Source organism: Aptenodytes forsteri, unplaced genomic scaffold (assembly GCF_000699145.1).
Source record: "Aptenodytes forsteri isolate BGI_AS27 unplaced genomic scaffold, ASM69914v1 Scaffold193, whole genome shotgun sequence".
Lineage (NCBI taxonomy): Eukaryota > Metazoa > Chordata > Aves > Sphenisciformes > Spheniscidae > Aptenodytes > Aptenodytes forsteri.
Window position 1 is genome coordinate 5,025,280 of NW_008795405.1, and position 23,674 is coordinate 5,048,953.

The 23,674-nt window shown below is 35.7% G+C and overlaps 1 protein-coding gene across 1 annotated transcript in view; it reads right to left on the bottom strand.

Moving 5' to 3' along the window:
• CEP128 (centrosomal protein 128) overlaps positions 1-23,674 on the bottom strand; it is a 141,651-nt gene that overhangs the window by 77,546 nt on the left and 40,431 nt on the right. Inside the window, exons 12-17 of the mRNA XM_009280750.1 lie at positions 18,543-18,893; positions 14,971-15,621; positions 10,029-10,193; positions 5,690-5,866; positions 2,470-2,529; positions 1,888-2,080 (exon numbers count right to left, since the gene is read on the bottom strand). Coding sequence (XP_009279025.1) covers positions 1,888-2,080; positions 2,470-2,529; positions 5,690-5,866; positions 10,029-10,193; positions 14,971-15,621; positions 18,543-18,893 — 1,597 coding nt within the window. The remainder of the gene's footprint in view (positions 1-1,887; positions 2,081-2,469; positions 2,530-5,689; positions 5,867-10,028; positions 10,194-14,970; positions 15,622-18,542; positions 18,894-23,674) is intronic.

Sequence of the window (23,674 nt, forward strand, 5' to 3'; positions counted from 1 at the left end):
GGGCTGCTCTCAATCCCTTCATCCCCCGGCCTGTGTTGATACTGGGGGTTGCCCTGACCCTGCACTTGGCCTTGTTGAACCTTATGAGGTTCACACGGGACCACTTCTCCAGCTTGTCCAGGTCCCTCTGGATGGCATCCCGTCCCTCTGGCATGTCGACCGCACCACTCAGCTTGGTGTCATCTGCAAACTTGCTGAGGGTGCCCTCGATCCCACTGTCCATGTCGTTGATGAAGATATTAAACAGGACTGGTCCCAGTATGGACCCCTGAGGGACACTGCTCGTTACTGATCTCCATCTGGACATTGAGACGTTGACGGCTACTCTCTGGATGCGACCACCCAGCCAATTCCTTATCCACCGAATAGTCCACCCATCAAATCCGTATCTCTCCAATTTAGAGAGAAGGATGCTGTGGGGGACCATGTCAAAGGCATGCATTGATAACTGTTAATTCTGCTTTTGCTCAGATCCATCATGTATGGGTTAGTATACAGTGCACAATTTTTAAGTAATTTTCCTAGCACTTAATAAAAATACCCTCTTGGAAATTAAAGGAAGCTTCTAAACATCAGAAAGGTGAAGATGCAGAGTTGTCTTCCAAAAGCAGTAATGACAGTAAATAAGATACACCTTTGAAGATAAAACTTCACCAATAAGTTATGAACAGACTGTAAGAGCTAGTGACTCGACTCAAGTCAACAACATGCATGGATTCTTCCTGACCAAGACCAAGCCTACACTTCAAAATTTTACACTTCACCTAAGTTTGGATTTAACGAGGATCCACTCTCACATTGTTTATAACAACCAAAGTATTGATTTCTGACAGCAGAAAAAAAACAATCTTGTTTTAAGGATGAAAATAAAGGTGCACTGTAAATTGTTTATGTTCCAAGTTTGCTATAATGCTCTGGTTTTACTATAAAAATACTCTTCATTGAAATAATGTGTTTAATTAAGCTACAAGTAATACAGTATAAATGAGCTTGTACACAGATGAAAAGCAGAATGACGAAAGACTGAGATCTTCCTGTCTTCCTGAGACTCTAGAGTAATAAGCTCATGATGAAAGCATGTTTCTCTACTCCTAAAAGCATTCTGCTCAAAGTCAATCTTCAGGAAACTATAAAATACTAAACTACAAGTACCTGAGCTGAGACTAAAAAATGGCTGTTGGCTGGGGACAATGAGGTCCATCCGTATTAGAACTTTACACAGTAAAATCTGATCAGTATTTCCCCTTCATGACAAGCATGCACAGTACGGATGCTAGCACCAAGCCCGGCACACAACACTCCAGAGTAAGAATTACATGCCAAGAGAGGGAGAAAACTGTGCTTATGTGGTATTCCATATACAATGTCATTCATTTTAATTAGAACCAAAGCTTTTCTTACTCCATTTTGCAATACAGAAGAATGGATGAGAAGAAAATTTGCCAAAGTTCTTTGTACATACAATTTAAGCAAAAGGGAGTAACTGCACAGCACTTGGGACTGCTTTGGGCTCTTTCTTTTTGGCAGATAAAAGCAGCATTACCAATGCTGCTTCAGACTCTTGTGTAATTCCTCTTTGCCCGGGTCGTGGAACGTCTCAGACGGTACAGTTGAAAAATGTCTATATCCACTACCCATGTTGCAAACTCATGTGTTATTCAGCCATTGTACTGGGTTGAAACATAGTTGATTACATTTGCCTTTTTTGCCAGGAAGGGAAAACAAAAAAACCTAACTGTTGTCTTGGTTATCATGAGCACATTACCAAATTAGAATTTGTAATAACTACTTGATAAAATACATCTGAATGTGCCATAGGAATTATAATTAGTAGAGTTTTAAAATTCTTTCTCCCTTTTATTAACAAAAATGGAACTAGCAACATACCTCTTTTTTCTCTGTGAACTTCTTCCAAAAGTTTTTCTTGCTTTTTCATATGTTTAAAGAGAGACTGATGTTCAGCCTCCTTCATCTGTGTAAAGTGCTTGAGCTGTTCTCGGCTCTGCAGTAAGTAGCATCGCAGCTTTTTTTCCTTACTTTCTCTCTCCTTTACCTCCTCGCATAGCCACTGAAGCTTAGTCTATGTTAAAAAAATGGGACAATAAAAAGTACAGCATTCTAATGAAAATAAGAGGACATAAGTGTAACTGATCAAATTGTCTTTGGAGTCACACATTACTCATTTGTACCTATTACTGAGTAATAATAATAAAAAGGGACATTCAGATATATTAAGAGGACATAATGTTGACCTTCAGAGTCTCAAAAGACAGATATATTTTGGCTGATAATTGTCTGTGAAGAAGCAATACACAGATTTTTTTTTTTTCTTTTCTTTATTGCCAAAGGAATGCTTTTGTATTTTTCCTTCTCCCCTTTAAGTGCCTTTTCAAATACACTTTCAACTGAATGATTATAAATGTTGGATACTAGCTTATTCAGTAAAATTTCAGGAGGTTTGACTATTACCTTTGTTTCTGCTAACCAGCGATGAGGATCTTTCAGCACCGTTGGTGTAAGTGATATTGCCTATGGAATAGTAGGGGAGGAAGAAATAGGCATAAAAACGGGAATTAGACGCAGAAAGGAGAAAGAGTCTTTCCCGCTTACTGGAAATTCATCAAATAAATATTCTTTGCTAAAAATCCAGCTTGGAAATCATATCTGTAAATGGTTTAATAGAACTATTTAACCATAAATTAGTCACATCTAAGAGCAAGTTATGCAAACTCACTGATACAAATTTTGTTTAAAAGTGCAACTTAAGTAAGTTGCAATGACAGTAAGTTGTATTCTGAATCTGTATAGTTTTCACCTAAGAATCACTACAATGACGCGTTTTGAACATCCCCAGAACATATCTGCATCAAGGTGTATATTCTCAGTTTGAAACTGTATGTCCTTTTTTGAAAATATAATATTAACAAATACAATCAAACTCTACTTTAAAATGACTATTTCTTAAGAAAAGGCCAACTTCAAAGCCATTCAACTGTTTTTTTCCTCCATTCTGCAGAACAACAATGGCTGCACATAAACCAGAAGTAGCAGAACCAGGTGGTGTTAGTCATTGAACTGTTATCAGTATATCTACAAAAATGCTATGTGCAACATGATAAATGTCTTACCAAAAAGTAAAAAATGACACACCCCCAAAATCTTTAAATTATGCTTCATGATGATGGTCTTAGTGTTTTCATGAAAAAGACAAATCACTTGCTTTGAGTATTTGATAGGCATAAAAAGAAAACTGTAATCTTCACTAAGTGGATAAAAAGAAAAAACTTGTGCTTGAATGCTTCATTAATACTTCATACAATGAGAAAATGTGATATGTCTTTTTTCTGCATTCAAACTGAACTATGTTAAACTTGTTTTAAAGGTACTTCTATACATGCTATCTATATTACTTACTAAAAAGTTAGTGACACTTGATCTTTTTTTTTCCCCACTTTATGAATTTATACACAAGGGGAAGAAAAGTCTTAGTCTTATACACAGAGGTCTCAACTGAAATCTATTTAATATCAAGTAAACTATTAACCATATGTCCAGCTCATCATTTATTTCATATGGTCCTATCCCGTGATTACTACATTGTGCCTTTCTCTAATTTGAAGTTTTTGTGGGGGTTTTGTTAGTTAGTTTGTTTTTAATTTACCACATTTTGCAATTCAGCGAGTCTTTATGTACTTTTAGTCCTAGTCCAATAATTTTTGTAACTGGTGTATTTCTTTAAGAGGTATTTATATGGGCTTTATTAACTACACTGAAACCAAAGGTGCCTGAACAGCACCACCTAATTACGCACATACATACGTTTTACGAGAAAATTATCACCACATAAGGACACAGATGAAAAGAAATGCTTTAGTAGGTATGTTGACCATGACTTCACAAAGCAATGCATACCTGAAAGTTGTGACTTCCATGGCAGCAAACCTCATTCTGTGCAACCACATTCAAAGGCGGCAGTATTCCATTTATAGTTTAAGCATGACTGGTGTAGTTATTGCAAGCATAAGATTTCTTATAACAAAAGACTGTTTGGAAAAATAAATCTGAACAATACATGTGGAATTCTTTCTTTAGAACACCAGTACGCGGTGATTATAAAAAATCCAGTACATTTTTCATCAGGGAAGATTAAGCCTGGAGTTTAAGTTCTCTGAATACAAGTATTTATCCATTAAATTCCTCATTGCTCACCTCAGTTGCAGTGGCAACTTCTTCTTGCAGTAAAGAACTTGTCTGAAACCTTTTAGAAACCTTGGCAATACCTAAAGTACTGGGCAGAGGAACAATCTAACAAAGGAAACTTCTTACCTTTTTAAAAAAAGATTTTCAGATCAGGCACCACAAAACTGTGTAACATTTGTTTTCACATTACCTGTCTAGTCAAAAATTCAGATTCAAATCTGGTTTAAGTTTGCCAGTGATAAACAGTTAAAGGGGATAAATAAGGAGAATTGTGAAAACAGGGATCAGCAAAACTTTATCCAGAAGACAAACACTCTGCAGGAGGTGGGAAGCAAGTCCAAGAAGGCATGGTTCGATGATCAAGAATCTGGCAACTATAGCAGATCACAAAGACTTAATAAAAAAAAAAAAAAAAAAAAGAGACACTTATCTGTAAGGATACAGAGGAGAAAGCTTGTTTGTCAAATACTTTTTCTTAGAATTCTCATCTGTTTGTGTGCTGCAACATCCCAACTCCACGGGTAAGTGGAGAAAAAGGCACAACCATACTACAAGGCTGAAACGAAGTGACTTCTCTCCACACCTTCAAACAAAAGAGGTGAGGAGAAACTGTAGAGTAAAAAGCATGCTCTGTTTAAATAGCAAGACAAAAAAGGCATAATCTGAGTGTACTCTGTGATTACAGCTAGGGCTAAAAAGCCACCAGGTCAAGCACTTGTGATATAAGTTCCCATAATGCCAGTAAGCACAGTGACAAGCTGAGTCAGACTGTTTTCTTTATTCTCAGCTGTGTGCAATGTCTATTTAAGAGGATTAGTCATGTAGAATCATCTGGAGGGAGGAAGAGAGGGTTCTGTCCCTGGGGAGCAAATGAGAATGATCAGGAAAAAAGCTAATGGGAGACAAGGGTTGCAGAAGAAGTAGTAAAAGAGTGGGGAAAAAAAAAAGTTACAGCAAGCTACAACTTTCCTGAAGCTTTGAGTCTGAGTTTTCTGGATACAAGGACCTGCTCCACAAAAGAGGAGGTTATAAACTTTTCATTTCCAGCATTTACTTCTCTAATTAAAATACAAAGCATCTAAATGAATTTTTAATAAACCTTTCTTTCTTTCATTTTTCCCCAATTTTAAAAGCCTTTTATGTCTTCCTTGGGGACTTACCACCTCTAAGGAGGTGGTCTAGAAAAACCTGCCTCAAAATTCTGGGTGATGTAAGGTCCTTTCACACAAGCAAACAAAAGGAGAACTTTTCTCACAAAAAAAAATTGGCAAAAGAAAGCAGTAACGATTAACACATGGGCAGATCTTCATAGTATCCCATTCTAATATCTATCAATGTACATCTGTACCAGCTAAATATCCATAATCCCATTGTCCATAAATTATCTATACCAGTTAAGTGATAGGTGACAACAAAACATACAAATTCTGCTACAAACTTTCATTAAGAACGTAATAAAATCTGCAGCATACTTAAAGCTTAGAATTACTTTGAATTTCTCCATGGAGTCCCGAGAAAAAATTTCACAAGCAGCATCAATTTCACTTCCTATCATGGTGAGAATAGATTCCTGTTCCATTTCTAAGTGACACAGCTGATCCTTAAACTGCAGTCTGGCCTCATCCATCCTTCTCAAATGATCTTCTTCATTGCTGATCTGTTTATCCTAGAGTGAATGAGAAAAAAACAAAACAAAGAAATTATTGCATTAATAATATAACATACATCATTAGCAATATATCTTTCAAACTTATGATCACACTATACTCACTCATGCACTGAGTTCAGTTCCTTGCCATGGAAAAATAATACCTTTAATAGTACTCATAAGTTCCTCTCTTGATTCTCCTTATTCTCCTGTAAATCAGTTATGAAGAAACTGCTACCAATCCAAACCCAACAATCACAGAGCCTATTTTCAGAGTCAAAACCAGACATTCTATCATGTCTTCTTTTTCATGACTAGAAAGAGAGCCCTCAACAAATACTCCCCTTATTATCTTTTGCCCTGAACCAGTTACAGGCATCTAATCTCTGTCATCACAAAAACAGATTCTTGAAGGAAATCTGTATTGGCAGTCAGTGTGTTCTCAAAGGAAAAGTATGCAAAGAATATCTCATAGGACAGTGACTGGCACTGAGTAAAGCATTTGATGTTATCATCCAATGTCAGAAAGATCATTAAACGTTACATATCTTTTTAAAAATTCAGATTCTCTTCCTTTATATCTATAATAGAGCCACCATATAAAACTGAACCCAGCAGCAGTTTTGTTATACAATATATTGAATTATGCATTGTAATTAATATAACAAAACTATCTTGTGAGAAGAAGTGAAATTGGTTCACACCTGCCTGCTGCTGAGATCAGGAAGATGTAATGCAGCAAAGGGTAAACACTTTGACAGGCACATTTCAGTATGTGCAAGTGCACTGAGAATGGCAAGAAAAGCAAGAATAATAATTTTGAAAATTTATTAATTATGGACCTCTGCAATGGCAAGGTGCAACTGTTTAAATTGTATTTATTGGAAATCTTCATACACTGTTCTCATGAGACACCACTGTGGAGCCAGGTAATTTCTAACATACAAGTTCTGTGAATGGGATACATATAGAATCATAAAATCATTTAGGTTGGAAAAGACCCTTACGATCACTGAGTCCAACCGCAACCCTAACACTGCCAAGTCCACCACTAAACCATGTCCCTAAGTCAAGCATTGGAACAGGCTGCCCAGGGAAGTGGTGGAGTCACCATCCCTGGCGGTTAACGGTTGGACTTGATGATCTAAAGGTCTTTTCCAACCTAAACGATTCTATGATTGTATAAGTGCCACGTTTACATGTCTTTTAAATATCTCCAGGGATGGTGACTCAAACACTTCCCTGGGCAGCCTGTTCCAATGCTTGACAAACCTTTCAGTGAAGAAATTTTGCCTAATATCCAATCTAAACCTCCCCTGGCGCAACTTGAGGCCGTCTCCTCTTGTCCTATCACTTGTTACTTGGGAGAAGAGACCGACACCCACCTTGCTACAACCTCATATACAACCTTTCAGGAGGTTGTATACATATATATGTATAGGTGTTACATCTATTAGCAAAATAGGTGGGGTTTAATATAGGTGACCTTTAAACGTGAAAAAACCATATCTGATAAGCAGCCTGATTTTTTCATTTCACAAAAATACTTGAGTTAGACAGTAGCTATTTCAAACTGAAGGAATCGCAACAATTTTTAATATGCACAGGCTCCAGTATTTCTGCACTACCCATATGGGAGTTGAAATAGCAGTTCTGATCTAGATCAGTATTCTGAAGGTAATAAGATTGCATTATATATGTTTCCAGTGTCAGTATGCTATGCTATCTCATTATTCACTGAACGCAGTCCATCACATGCCAAAGTTCACTCCCAAAGACCATGATTAAAAGAGAGTATATAACTCATTATTTTTTCCTTTATTTTTCATCTGCTTGATTTTCTGAGTGTGCCAACATTCCTCAACGTTCCACTTTCAGAGCCTACAGGAGAAATGAAGTCACTAATAATTCAGAAGCGCACAGAAGGAAAAGAAAAGAAACAGAAAATTTTACCATTATTCTCTGTCCCTTCACCTTTCACGAAAAAAAAAAAATCCAAGCTATCTATAATACCTTTGTTTCTTTGAATTAGTATTTGCACTAAGGACAGAATGACATTAAAAGTCTAAAAAGTGTGGAAAAGGAAAAGAGAATTCTTCAGTAACACAATTGGCTTCTGCAATACCACAATATGACAACTAGTATGAGATTACTCAAGAGGTAATATCATCATTTCCCCCATCCTAACAGCCCTTCTGACAATCCACAATAAAATCGCAATAGTAAATATTCTCTTAAGTTAACCGATTAACGCAACCAAGTGGAACTCTCCATCTGCATTTACCTTCAGAGGTTGAGACCACAGGATTGTGTGCCTAAAAGCTTCTCCATTCTTTTTCAGCTTAGAAATAAAAGATCATCTCAGTCTAAAAACTGTATCTTCCCAATATTAGGTAAAGGTTGGAGCTAGTTTACAACTGACTACAGAAGACTATGTACATTCCTACAAACACATTTCCTTAATAATAGATATTCTAGTGCTAAAATCCCAACCTAGAAAACACACATTTTGAATTTTCATTTGAGGTACTTTTTATTAGTCTGACAAGTTGAGCTTTTAAAGCAGTTCCTGTTAGTTTAACGAGCTAAGAGAAATGCCAGGTTTAAGATTTTCTCATTCCATACTTTCCAAAAAAAAAAAAAAAAAACACCACCACAAAAAAACCCCAACCCACCCCAACATTTTTCTCTCAGGGCTAATAATCACAGCATACTGACTGACAGCCAGCCAGTATATGCTGAAAATATAAGCAGTATGAAAAAGGAACTAATAGCATTTCCAAACAATCACTTTACCTACATTCAAAATAAGCCCATTAGATTTTAAGCTCAACACCTAAGTGATGTTGTGCACTTCATTTATAACAACAGAATACTAGTTGAAAATTAAATTGAAAAACCTGAAAAGCCACGAAGGATCTACAATATCCATGAGCCTCTTATCAGATTTAAATAGTTTGAAACTACTGAGCTAATGAAGAATTATCTGATGAGTATTCAGCGGTCCACATGAAATGAATGAACAAACCTCTTGTACCATGCTAATATAAATGCCTATATAAAAAAATTTCTTTTCACAAGGATGAGAAATTACTAAATTGACATAGAAGAGCAAGAACCTTCCAGCTAGAGGCTAGAATATCAATTTTTTAAAAATGACGATATCATGAAAAATTTATAAGCAATTTTATGCAGGATGCACATTTTTGGTTTTTTTCTTGAATTTTAATCTAGGAAATCAAATTTGTCAAAGATTAAAAACAATCATTTTCAATGTTGTCTTAATATGAATTAATCAAATACTGACAGATATGTGCTTTACACTGGAGAAGGTAAAACTTCATCCATGTACAGAAATAAATATCTGAAATCACAATGTTGCAGGAAGAGAAATTTAAGATATAAAACCAGCACAACGTAAAATACATTCATGTTAAGAAAAACATTAAAAAGAAATGCTGTGGAAACAATAATGGAAAAAATGTAGAACTCAAGAAAGCAGAAAGAGGAGTTACAAAATAAAATTCTTCAGCAACTCTGTATTTATCACTAGATTTTTGAGAAGAAAGGCTGACAACTCCAGGTTGTGAGAGTGCAAATTAGTATTTGATAGTAAATATTAATAATCAGAATGCTACGCAACAAGAATTGCTGGCAGACAGCATCCATCTCTAGAAATACAATGCCACTACAAGAAAAGAATGCGAATTTCTTGAAAAACTTGCCATGTTTTAAATATTCAAGCAGAAAATGATTTTCATCAAGTTATTTAGAATTTCTTTTACCGTGTTTACATTGCTTATCTACTTCAAATTAGCTCTAAATCATTCATAAGTGCACTATAACTTTAAGAAAATGTGAAGAAAACTAGAAGTGTTTGGTTAAACATTTGTTAGTTACCTATATTAGAAATATGGCAGGCAACCGGACTTATATTTCTACTCCTAAATAGTACTAGCAAGTCTTTGGAGGGATACAATACATGACTCAGCCAAAGCACTTTTGCCTTCTTTGATTTATATAGAAACCGTGTACTACAGAATGACTGTGTATATTCTTTAATATGTACATGTATTTTTTGTATTTTAAGTTTACCATCTATTTCTATAATTCATCATTTATTTTAGGTATTTATCAGCAGAGACACTGACAAATCATGGTTAAAACCAGGTAAGTTTACCTTTTTCTCCAGTTCTTGTTTTACAAACTCACATTTCCGCCTGAGTTTTATATTTTCCTCTTCATTTTGGGTTAATTCTTCTGTCAATTTATCACACTCAATTTTTATCTTCTCCAGTTGTCGACATTGAGTCTTGACTAAGTTTTTCTCTTCTACAAGTTCCATCTGATGGTAATGGGAAAACAGATTACAAAGTCACTATATGGGTTACTGTAACACATTCCCAGACTGTAGAGTTTCAAATCCATGGAAAGCTACTACGGAAGGATAATTGTATTTAATTTTTTACATTTAAGTTATATTAAGGGCAATCACTTATCTGAACATGGAAAACGTATCACAGAGTTGTAGAACCATACAGTGTTTTAAAAGCAGTAAATAGAAGTCTCAGATTCTGCATTTCAACTCTGCTACACTCATCAGCTTACATCACCTTAAGAAGCCCAGCATTTATGCAACTTTTCCATTACTGAAAAAATTTGGCATCAGAAAGTCTAAAACTATCATTTCATTTCAGGACCTAATACTAAATTTATATCTGCAAGGAAATAACTGCAAAGATTTGGGATTTTTAATTTCTAGAATTGTGTGGTTTTAATACTATTCATGGAAACACTGCAGAGAAAAATGAAGAAAACAAATTTAAGGGACTTGAAAGCCCTAAATAGGTGACTGAATAAAGTATACTGGTTTCCAGTGGAAAAAGATAACTGACTGAAACTGACAGATTTGAGAAATTCTCTAGAATATCTAGAAAATGCAAAAAAATACACAAAACAAAGAAGGAAATTACACACATATTACTCAAAACTAGCTTCATATTAGACAAATTGTGGGATGCAGTTACACACAAAAATAAACCTGCAGAGTAAATCCTTCCTGAGGAAAAGCAAAAATTCTATTCTCCCAATTACATTATAAATATAACTTTTATGGGGAAGAGGGTAAGAAGAGAAGTTTTACGAGCTAATTTAGACACCAGAGCTAACAGTACAAAAGCTTCTCCAAAGGACAATTCTGAGAAAGAACTTTGGTGTCCTAAGTCCACAAATACTTATGGACACAAAGACAAGACTGCAATGCCTAAAACATTTTCTGTGAGTATGTTTATAAAACCAACTTTTCAGTTTCTACTAAAGGTAGTTGTATTATAATGTCTGTGCAGATGCAGACAATCCAAGAACAAAATTCCTCACATATTGCCTTTTAGACACAATGGAGAAAGTTAATTTTTATTAGTTTCCACTATGGACAAGGCAGATATGACCATAATTTAATTGATCTGAATTGAACCCATTTTCCACATCTGATAGTCTTCAAGAAAAAAAGAACTACGCCCACTTGCTATATGTATAGAAAACAATTCAAAAAGAAACAAACATACATATATACACAATTTCATATGTATAAATACATATCTCTATATAATCTTACATTAAAGATTAATACTTGAAAGTGCTGTCAGGCACGAGGATATTTTTTATTTCGTTATTCTAAGAGAACAAGGATGTTTTTAAAGCAAATGAGGGTATACAGTAAAATTAGGGGTCAGATTCAGAACTTCTGAACACATAGCTGATTGGGGACCACCAAGCAAACCACTTAATTTCCTATGCCTAGTTTATCTATAATTTTAAATAATAAAAAAAGACATTATAGATACATTGGTTGGGAATCCTTTAGGATGTTCTAGCAGAAACAGAATTAAAAGCTTAAGCATCAGACTCTCAGTACTGAGACGGTAAGATCCTTCTCAACACTGACATCTCGTACAAAATTCTATGTTCTTCTCCAGTTCTACTGCAACATACAATATTCCTATGGTACCTCCCCTACTACCCCAAAAAATCCTTAACTACCTTACAATTTTTCAATCCAGTGCAGCACTACAGAAAGCCGGACAAGAGTGAAGCAGAAAGTATCATACAGAGGAGGCAAGAGAGGGAAGAACAGTAAGGGTCAAAAGTCACTTCTTTTTACAATCTATGCAGCAGTTGGTCCTGTAATCACAAGGCTACGCACCCTTGATTTCCTGAAAGTAACTCATCAAAATTCCTCCTCTAGTTAAGTTAAAGGCTTTGGGTCTTAATAAATGTCTTAAATTTCTCTTTACTCCCCAAGTCTCTCCCAACTGACCTTTATTTTTAAGACTTTAACATTAACAACCTTTGGACAGGGTTATGTATGTTTGTCCTGGTTTCAGCAGGGATAGAGTTCATTTTCTTCCTAGTAGCTGGCACAGTGCTGTGTTTTGGATTTAGGGTGAGAACAATGTTGATAACACACCGATGTTTTAGCTGTTGCTCAGTAGTGCTTATGCTAGTCAAGGACTTTTCAGCTTCCCATGCTCTACTGACTGAGAAGGCTGGAGGTGCACAAGAAGCCGGGAGGGGGCACAGCCAGGACAGCTGACCCCAACTGGCCAAAGGGACATTCCATACCATGTGACGTCATGCTCAGTACATAAACTGGGGGAAAGCTGGCCGGGGGGGCCGCTGCTTGGGAACTGGCTGGGCATCAGTTGGCAGGTGGTGAGCAATTGCATCGTGCATCACTTGCTTTGTATATTCTTTTATCATCATTATTATTATTTTCCCTTCCTTTTCTGTCCTATTAAACTGTCTTTATCTCAACCCATGAATTTTACTTTTTTTTTTCCCCCCAATTCTCTCCCCCATCCTACTGGGGGCAGGGGGGTGGGGGGTGCAGAGTGGAGTGAGCGAACAGCTGTATGGCATTTAGCTGCCTGCCAGATTAAGCCACAACAACATTCTTTCCCAAAAGCAGTTACAAAGGTTGGACAGGGCTGAGGCATAAATAAGGTCAAGATTACTACTGTAACAGTAAAAGACAATTGGTTACTAGGCAAAAAAAAAACCCAAACAAAAAACCAAAACAACTTACCAGCCTGAAAAAAAAGGATAATAGGTAAAAAAAAAAACCCATCTTTCTGTTTGATTTACTAAACTCTACCCTAAAATCACAATATGTAAATACAATTTGATAAAATGCATATTAAGTTTACCTTAATTTGGAGGAAAAATATGTCCATAGAAGTGAAACCCAATTGCAACGTAATGATGAGTTCAGACAAAAAGTAACCTAGTCACCTGCACGATGACATGTTCTTATCAATTCTTCCTACAGATGGATATGATTATCTATTTTATTGCACTTACAGTCTTTGACTCAAGAGAATGTTGTGCATTATCATTTTGTGTACTTCTAAAAAAATTGCCTACCCTAACATCTTACAAAATTCATCTCCCTCAAGCCCTCTGCTCTTATCTGTTTCAGAGACACAAAGCTGTAAAAAAAAAGTACGTAGATTAAGGATTCTGGGAAAGTCATGGCACTGTAAATGAAAGCAGGAAGTGAATTTTTCAAATATTCTGTTTAGGTACAACAATCAGTACCAATATCAAGGCCCTTAGTGTAAGACTGACCTTTCCATAGAATAGGAACACATAGTCACGATGAACTCATTTTTTGATTACTACCATCCAGAATACACTTTCCTTCTCTCCCCTTGATATTAAATGTAGTCTTAGTTTTAATGTCATTGTCAAAGGAAAAACACATATTTGGACAGATAATTTAAATAATGCTAGACACATTACAAATTAAGTCCCCAATGTTAAGCACTGCTGTCAAAATATTTTGATTTTAATGATCCTTCCACTAACAACCATCCAGATTTTTTTTTATTGCTGTCTTCATTAAATGCTTTCTGTGTTACCAAGTGCTTAAGAATTACTGTCAATTATTATGTCAAATGATGTATTATATAACTAACAATCCTTTTCTAAGTAACATCAATTCATAACTGCAAAAATGTGGAAAATACGCATTTTTAACTAGTTGCATATTTGTGAGAAGAGAAAGGAAATAAACATGTTTATATTACTTATGATGAAGTAGATCATGAATCACTTAAGTTTTGAATAAGGATTTTATAGCTTTTTATGGTTAAATTGGTAGAATTTTGACATGAGCAAATTTTTTATTTGATGGGACTAAGGTAGAAAATGTATTTACAGTGCTTCAGAAGTGCACTCAAAATATGTTGGTAATTTACAATGTATCTGGAAAACTACTGCTTCCATTAATATGAATATACAAATGATTATTACTAGGACATATAAAATACTATCTTACATATATATTTAACCATGTAATCAAAATTGCTTCAATAAAAGTGAAATGTATAGTTTATACAACTGTTGACAGTTAATTGTACACTTTAGACCACTTCAACTTAACTTTTCAATTTTATTCAGACCACTTAAAGCCACTAAAATGCTCGTTTTCTTTCCAATGCAATAGCATTGAATCAGGAGCAAATGATGTAAACTAAAGACATTAACTTGTTTCTTCATGAATAAAATGCTATATTTCATCATTTACTATATGAACATAGTCACTTTTCTGAGAAATTGTACAGAAATTAGAAATTCTAAACACTCTTTGAAATAGAAAGAGCTATCAAAATTAACCTTAAACAAGTGTTATACATTATCACTATTCACATTCTGCAAGTGTTTCCAGATACAATGACAGTATTTTTGCATCATGCAATTTAAATATTTACAAAAATGCATCATCTCTGAAATACTGCAAGTTCTTTAATAGGGCCGTGAAAATAATTGTAAAAATAAACAGTTGAAGAAGAAATGATCAAATCTTATTAAAACACTACAGTCGCATATCTCCTTCTGTTCTGATCACAGACATACCTATTTCACTACTTTTGAACTAAGAAAAGCTTTTGACCTAAAACCGTTACTGTTACATTTTATTGCAGGTCATCATAAAAGTTTTTAAAGTTCAGGGTAAAAAATGTGAGTTACATGTTTTAAAGCCCATGCTTTATTACCTTCATCACTCAATAGGGAGAGAAAAAAAGAAAAAGTCTGACATTAGAATTCTTCAGAATAAGTACCTTTAGCATTCTAATCTGAGCCTCTGCATCATCCTTTTCTTGTTTAAGGAGTTTCATGAGCTCTTGAACATTTCGTTCATGTTTGATTTTAACATTTTGTAACTCTGATCTAAGATCTGCCAACTCCTGTTGGTGAACTTCTCTTTCCATCTTCAGCTGCCTGTTAGCTGAAGTCATCTCTTCATGCTTAGATTCCTGCTGTTTCTGGAGATCTGAGAGGCTCTTATGCAATTCCTTTTTGACTTTCTCCTCTTCTGCTATTCTGTTTGTTAGTTCCACACGTACAGAGCTTAAGTTTTTTACATCTGCTTGCATTTCTAAGAGTCTTTCTTGGTCTTTTTTATGGATCAAGTTACTAGTTGCAAGTTCTGTCTCCAAGTGTTCCTTTTCAGCTTGCATTTGATTTTGTAAAAAGACTTGCTTTTTCAACTCATTCTCCAGTTTATTTACAGTACCTTGAACTTCTTTGATCTCTTCTTCAAGAGATACCTGGTGAGACTTCATTTCAGTCAGTTTTACCTCTTTGCAGTGGAGGAGTTCTTCCTGCTGGGCTCTCTTTGTGAGCACATCATTCAGCTCTTTCCGAAGGTTTTCTATTTGGTGTATAGCAGAGAGAAGTTGACTTCTGAGGTCATCCTTTTCCTTGAGGGCCTAGGAAAGAAGAAAAAGAAATCCAGTGCGACCTAAAGTAATTAAAGAAAATTGTTGGAAGGATGTCCTTAGAGATTCCTAATGTCTAAGGAACAATTAGCACACTTTGTTCTGTGAAAATACAAAATTTTTGCTTGTTACAAACTCTGTTCAAATGTATTCAGTGTTTCTTTAAATTTAGACACAGATCATTTGTCATCTCAAGCATATACTTGTCCTCAAGAATAACCACATAGGCAAGACTTTAACCAAATTATCCCACTAACTCCAAAAGAATGAAACCTAAACAATCTTTCTGTAGCCCACCCACTGTCTGCAAATATTTGGAACATCTCATGAAATTGCAAGCTATGATTGTAATCCAATTTTGCAAGTTTGCCATCAACTTTTGAAAGTTTGCCATCAACCCTTTGAAGTCCTATAACAGAAAGCAAAGACAACAGACTGCCATTTCTCCTTTTTCTTTATTATTTATTTTTATAGAGTTTTGTCTCAGATGTTAATTGTCTGTATATTTCAAAGCTGGTTAGAATTATGTTCATCTAGTTCCCTGAAGCTTATCACAAATGTTGCATCTAGATTGATTATAACCTCATATGGAAACTGTCTACAACTTTGTATTAAGAACATGAAATATTGTTTGTATTTTTTTCTCCTCCACAATGACGCACAGTTTATTTGATATTACATATCCTCCAATAAAGAGATTTTCTTCAGGAGTGACACTTACTTCAAACTTGTTGGCAAGATGCTGATGATTTTAAAAATAAGAATGAATACTGACACCATTTCTTAAATGGGCTTAAACCAAAGTGACTGCATTTAGCATTTTTATGCATTTGTTGCATAGAAAGAAGTAAAATTCATGTCAAGGACTCTTATGTAACACAGAAAATTTCAATGTGGACAGCAGTATCACTTGCTATTACAAAGACCTGTCCATGCATTTACACGAACAGTGATTTCAGAGCCTTTTGGGGCTCCTCCTGCTTGTTATTCACAACTCTCCTCTACTTTTTGCTTCTCATTTGTCTATTATGAGAGAGACATATGATTTCTAAATGATTCAGGTTTTCTTCCTTTCCTTAACACCTCCATTTACCTAGGCAAGAGACGACCAACTTCTTATATGTTTGCGAACCTTATTTCCTCAGACAACTGCTAGGGCTAACCAATACAACAAGATTACTACGGAATGAATTGTCGGAGCATGGACAGAGCAAATAATAATAAAAAATAAAGAATAAGCTAGGTAGTTCAGGAGAGAAACAGCAACCCCAGGAATCACAGCTTAGATCTGCTAGAGTTTATTATTCAACTCAGTATTAGCCCCATCATGGCTTCTCCCGTGCTTTGACCAGGCTCAAACATTGATGTACCAGTCTCGGAACAGGTTACTGGATCAGGAACTATACAGGATGAATACAGACATCCCATACTTCACACCATATACCCCTTGAAAGCTACAATCTTTGAGCAGGACAAAGCAGAGGGCAGCACAGAGCCATCCCAAGCCCATCAGATTTAGTAACCTAAATTGGATGCACTAGAAAATAAGTGAAAAGAGGTGAAGGAAGCTCTGTAAAAACAGAAGTAGGCCATACAATATGACAGACTGCACCAGCAGAGCATGTAAGTTAAGATAAAAGCTCACAGCATGAATCTTAGCACTATACCAGCCACTATAGGAGCAGGCACCTTTTGACCCAGCCACTGGAAAATACAAAGACCGACAGACTTATTACAAACAGAATGATGGTTTCTACTACTATTCCAAGATGGCATGATCAGCATTAGCACTGATGTGAGTGCTTGTCTTTAAAGCAGTGTCAGGACTAGAAAAAGTCAAGGAATTTTGCCAAATAAATAAAAAGAAAAATATTTTTTAAAAACCCCAATGTTTTTTCCTGAGAAACTTTACAGGACGAGGAAGAGAGGAATAAGTGTCTTTGTTCCAACAAAGACAAATGAAAAGCCCAGAAATGTTTCTTGATCAATTTCCAAATTGATTTTTTCAAATAAAATTTCTGAAAAATATAAGGAAGAGGCTGAAAAAAAACATACATGAAAAGCATTAAAAAAAAAAGTAGTTACAAAAATATAAGGAACACAGACTCTCCATCCAGATGAATTGAAAAACCTAGGAACTGCATGGTAGGTGTCAGCAGCATGTTCATCCCAAATGCAGGTAAGAGTGCCTTTTTTGCTAAAATCTCCAGATTTTGCTAAAATCTCTGCACATTCTCAAACAAAAAATATCTACTTTTCTGCCTCCAAACATCAAATCCAAACTAAGTTGCAGTTCTTATGGTATTTCAGAACCTGTAGTCTTTATTGGTAATAAAAGATGTCATTACTAAGCCTAGAGTCTGAGAAAAGGTTAAATACAGAATAGAATTAAAAATATGCTAGTTGTGCCAAACTCCATATAGCATTATGGTCTGCTAGCAATCTGACATACATAGTGAAAGTAAACACCTACTTTCAAAGATGTGACCACTGTCCACTACACGAGACAATGCATAACTTGAACATGGGTTATTACTTAATGTGATTAAAATTTTTTACAAATAATATCACCTTATTTCCTTAAAAAATAACTAAAAATAAGCTGTTTTGTTAACCGTTAACTGAAAAGATAAAGTAAAAGCAACATTCATAGAGAAATTTTCTTCTTGTAAAGAAGAAAGCTCTGATTAAGTGAAGAGACTGGAATAAATACTGGATAAAGAAGAGAATGTGGAACTCCGTAATAGCTAAAAAGTATTGCCACCTATTAGCTGTTTTGTAGTTCACCAGAAAATTTGGTCCAGAACTTAAGGCAGAAAGTGGCTTAAGTCACAGTTTGCATAAACAAACTCCTTATCTTCATTTCTAAAACAAATGGAAAGGGTACAAAAAAAACCCCCAGTCAATCTTACCTGACTGTTCTTGTCCATCAGTTGGTTGATAGTTTCATTTTGTTTTTCCACCTCACGATCTAGTTTCTTACATTTCAGCTTCCATTGGCGGATGGTTTCCTGTGCTCTCACCTTCAAATCTTCACTTTTTTTCTCAATCTCCAGCCTGAGTGCCTCTGAATGCTTGAATTCAGTGAGGTACCGTTCTGCTTCCTTGGTACTCTCTTCAACCTGTTGAGCTAACTCAGCAGACTGGAGTTCAGTTTGTCTACGTCCATTCTCACAAGCCTTGTAGCAACTCTGTATCTCCTTTAGCTGGTCCAGCATTTTTTCCTGCTGCTTCTCCCTGTTTTCCAGGTCAGATGTTAACACCTGGAATCATCATAGCAAAATATGAAAACTCCAACTCTGAAGATACACAACATAAAACCTTATCAAACAACATACAGCGATGTTAAATCACATTTCTATCGAAAATATGAATAGCATAAAAGATCTCCTTGACTACCAGGGAGAGCCCTGTTAGCCCACAGAATCTCCCCTTCTGCAATGGTAAAGAATTTCAACACAAGATATAAAATACATGGTTACTCTATCCCTTATTTTACTTTCTGCATTTGTTCCTCTTCTGGTTGTTCTTGTTATTATTTATATTTTAAGTTTGAGAAGGAATCATTGACCAGGATCCTCATATGTTACACACTAGGCAAATAGGGAATAAAGCAAATAGTAAGATGTAAGGAGATGAATATAAACAGATGAGAGGAAAAAGAAAATTGGCAAGGGAAGAATAGCATTCACCACAACAAAAGTAATCTATAGTATATGAGCTAGTTGTTACCCAGTTTCATGCTGGTTGCTTTTATGGAAGCAACATGCTGAATAAGGGTATTTTGGAAAGCACTGATGACTACAAAGAGAATACAGCAGCTTGGTAGACGTTTCTAGAACAAAGTGCAAAGATATTTGAAAACGTAGCAAGCACATTAGAGCCAACATTAGTTGACCTTTCGATACTGAATGAAATTGAAACCACACACTTTAAAAATAACAAGGGCTGCCTATCTCAAATCTGATGATATTTCTCAGGACAGACTCATAAGCAAGTCAGGAAAAGTGTTCTCCGTATACCTTCTGCAAGGGCATATTCAGAAACCAGTTACTGAAGCTTCACTAGCAAAACTGAATTTTATTAAGATCATCACATAGAATTTCACATTAGTATTCTGTTTTTCGGGCCTATTTAGACTGCTTTCATACCATTCAGTATTTTCACTAATGACTTAGATGAATTTAATAGGCCTGCTCTATAGTCAAAGATATTATCAAGCTTCAAGGGATGGAAATACTTTAGAGAAGAGGATTAGATTTCAGAATGACTGAAACAAATTGGAGATGTAGTCTGAAATAAACAGGGTGCAATTCAGAAGGGACAAGGGAAAAATACTTTGCCTAGAAAGGAATAAGAGAGTTAACAGACGCACATAAAATGACTATTTAGACAAAGGTCCTTCCCACAAGGTTGACAGGGGGCGGTGTGTGGCTTGGGTTTGTTGGTTGGATTTTTCTTTGTGGGTTTGTTGGGGTTTTTTCCCCTCCAAACCTGGCCACTACTTCCTGGGAGGCAATAAATTGTACCAGTCTTTTCAGGATAGCATTTGCTGTCCTGGAAAGAAGACTGCATGTGCACTCTTGCATGTGACAGACCGTGGTACTGCCAGAAAATACAGACAGGAATGGACTGACACTACAGACAAAAAACAATCAGTCCAGCTTGCTACTTGCACCCATGATGCAAAACAGGAGTAGGATCATCCACTGGACAATCAGTTGCTCACCTGTAGGATGAATATTCTTGCTCTAGACACAACTAAGATATAGATAATAAAACAACAGGTAAACACATTGCAGAATAGTCGGGAGTAAATCTTACACAGGTGGCAAAATGAAAACAGGAAAGTGTTTCTAGATTTACAGTTCTATACATTAGAAAACACTCACATATATTCTGCTTCACTATTATTTAAACATGCATTTTCAAGCTCATCAGGCAAAACAACCAGGCCAAGCCTTGCAAAAAGTCTTGATTCATAAGACAAAAAAACCTTACAAGCTACAACTAGCAAAATTTTATCAAAACGAGCTTAATTTCAAATGAAAACAGAGATTACAATACCTCTTTAAAGGTAAGGATTTAAATTCTGGGTGTAGCAGAAGTTAAAAAAAGCCCAATAAAATACAGTCTGACATTACATTTACCCTTCCACAGATTTTCTAAAATGGGTCATCATTTCTTCAGTCATGTGATTATACATGCTATTATCACTTCCTATTTCATGTCTTTCTGGAGACACCATAGAGGATGTCAGCCTAAATTGATGTACTATTCAATTCTGCATCATTAAAAAATAGTTATTTATGTATAATTCCCCCAGAGAACACACTTCATTAATACAACTACAGTTCCCACAGACTTCTTAATGAAATATAAGTCTAAGCTTAAACACAGAAAACAATGTTCAATTAATTGTAAACATTCATTTCACTGTGTAGAAGCAAATCTTAATGTCCAATTCATTGATTTACAGTAAAATGAAAAAAATGGGAACGTTTCTTTTAGATGTTTATCTTGAAGCACAACTAGTTTATCAATGCGAGCTATTTGCATGAGGAGGAGAAATGAACTTTGACATAGATGTACCAATATAAATGTGAATTTTAATGTTTTATTTTTACAATTTGTGAAAATAGGATAGATCTCTGCAAATAGTTTATGCTTTGCTTAGAAAAGTTAAGCAAGCACAGACCCAAAGCAGTTCAAGTCAGCTGGAAAACAGCAGCATAGCATATCAACATTTCACGCAGCTTTCCCTGTAAAGCAAGGAGATAGAGAAACAGTGGGTCTCCACACTCTTTGTTTTCATATCATCGTAACAGGGGTCACAAATGTACTGACCTGTACTTTTGAATTCCTATTTTGACATATGATAAACATGTATCTGTATGTTAACATGTATGCAGTTGTCAAAATTTTGTCTGATCCATAAGGGCTTGCCCTAGTGGTATTTAAAACATTAAATAAGCAACTTTTCAGACATGGGCTGCCATAAAAATAAAGAAATAAAAAATCTGGTATGAAATCATGTTTATCATCTATACACAGAGAGACAGGTTTCCCAGAAAGAAGAAAGCCTCTTTCCAGGTATGGCATATACATACATTCACACAAGGGGAACGGACATACACAAGCACTATTTGTCAGCGATTTTTTTTGCTTCAGTATCTGCAAGAGCACACTTCAACCCTGCGTCTATAAAAACAAAGATTATGGTCCTGCGTTTTGGTTCCTTGGAAAATCCCAACACACAATCCCAATTTCTAGGCACTCTGTGAAAAAAGTAGGATTACTGATTGTGTACAATTTTGAAGATAACATTTCTAACAGAACAGTTACAGGCAACTTCTCTTTGCCATTTGTCATTACCTGCCTGCACACGTCAACATTGTGATTGATTTGAAGCAACCCTTTACAACAATGAACTTCTAGAGGTCATCAGAACCATCTTAAAGGACAGAGTTTTCATTTGATGATTGGAAATAACAATCAACAGGGTCAGTAGAGCATACCTTGCTAAATATGATACCCCTTTCAGGCAAACACTGCTCAGAAAATGACCGATTATTAGTTTTTGTGGAACCGTACTATCAGCAGATAGTAAATAGTTAATACAACACAAAGCTCCATTAAGCAAGTTACACTTCTATATATTTTTAATGCTTGATTTTGACTTCATGAGAATTAAGATTGTTTTGATAGTAAGAAAAAATTATGCAAATTACTGTTGTCATTGGAAGAACATTGTACTTGGCAGTGGTGGGCTGTGAAAGTATGATCTTGCGGTTTCATTTCATAATGATGACCTTATAAACTTAGGCTTTTAATTTCTTTCTGAACAATCTTTACAACTAAGAATAACTGATAATTAAGATTAGATGCATAGCATCACATTTTTCAATTTTAGCATATTTTCAAAAAACATTAGATTTAATATATAAAATTTTATAAAAGAAATACCATGTGCCTATTGTTCATAAGTTTGTCATGAACTTAAGTCTTGAAAGCCATCTATTTTCTCTTAAAATAACAAAGTATCTTGCAATGAATGTTTATACCTGCATCCTACTATGGATGCACATATGGTCGGTCTTGAGTATTAAAATAACAACACCTGGAGTAAGTAGGTACCCCTATTTCCCCATCATGTTTTATATTATTTGTATACAGACATCTGTAGGAGTCTCAATCCTCAGTTTCCCTTCAGCCTTTTAGTCCTCATTTTCCTCTCAGCCACAGAATCTCAGCTGCAAAAGGCATTAAATATGAATGCAGACAATACATCATAAAATGTTACCATTAATGTAAGGCACATAGCTTGACTGTTTCCTGTGCAGAGCTGTTTGTATACACATTCTACTGCAGAGCAGTACTGAATACAAGTTCAGCACAGGCTGAAACTCAGATAGCGGCTGGGTCAGACACGGTGAGGACCTATTCTGGTATTATAACCAAGCGTAAACAACTGTTGTTGTATGATTTTTTTGTTCATTTGTTTGGGAGGTTTGGGGGTTTTTTCATTAGCATTGAGGGTGAAATACTGTGTTACCTGTGGGAAAGGAGTTGCCCTTCATTGGGATGCCACAGCATACAGAAGATAAAGAAAGTGCCACTAAAAGAAAAATAAATGAAAAACCTAACACAACAAAGGTAGGTTTGCTCTCAGCCTCCAGAGTTGTGGGATTTGAAGGAACTGGTCAAAGAGAAACATCAGTCCTTACCACAGACTACACCTTAATCCAGCTCCTGGGTCTGTTTAGATTTACAGTGCCCAGAGCCCTGTTAGTGCTAGAGAAGTTGGAATTATCACAGATCTCAGTCTCCATCTTTGTTTTGAGAACATGTTTAAACCCAGAGAAGGGCAATGAGGCTGGTGAGGGGTCTGGAGAACAAGTCTTCTGAGGAGCGGCTGAGGGAACGGGGGTTGTTTAGCCTGGAGAAAAGGAGGCTGAGGGGAGACCTCATCGCTCTCTACAACTACCTGAAAGGAGGTTGTAGCGAGGTGGGTGTTGGTCTCTTCTCCCAAGTAACTAGCAAT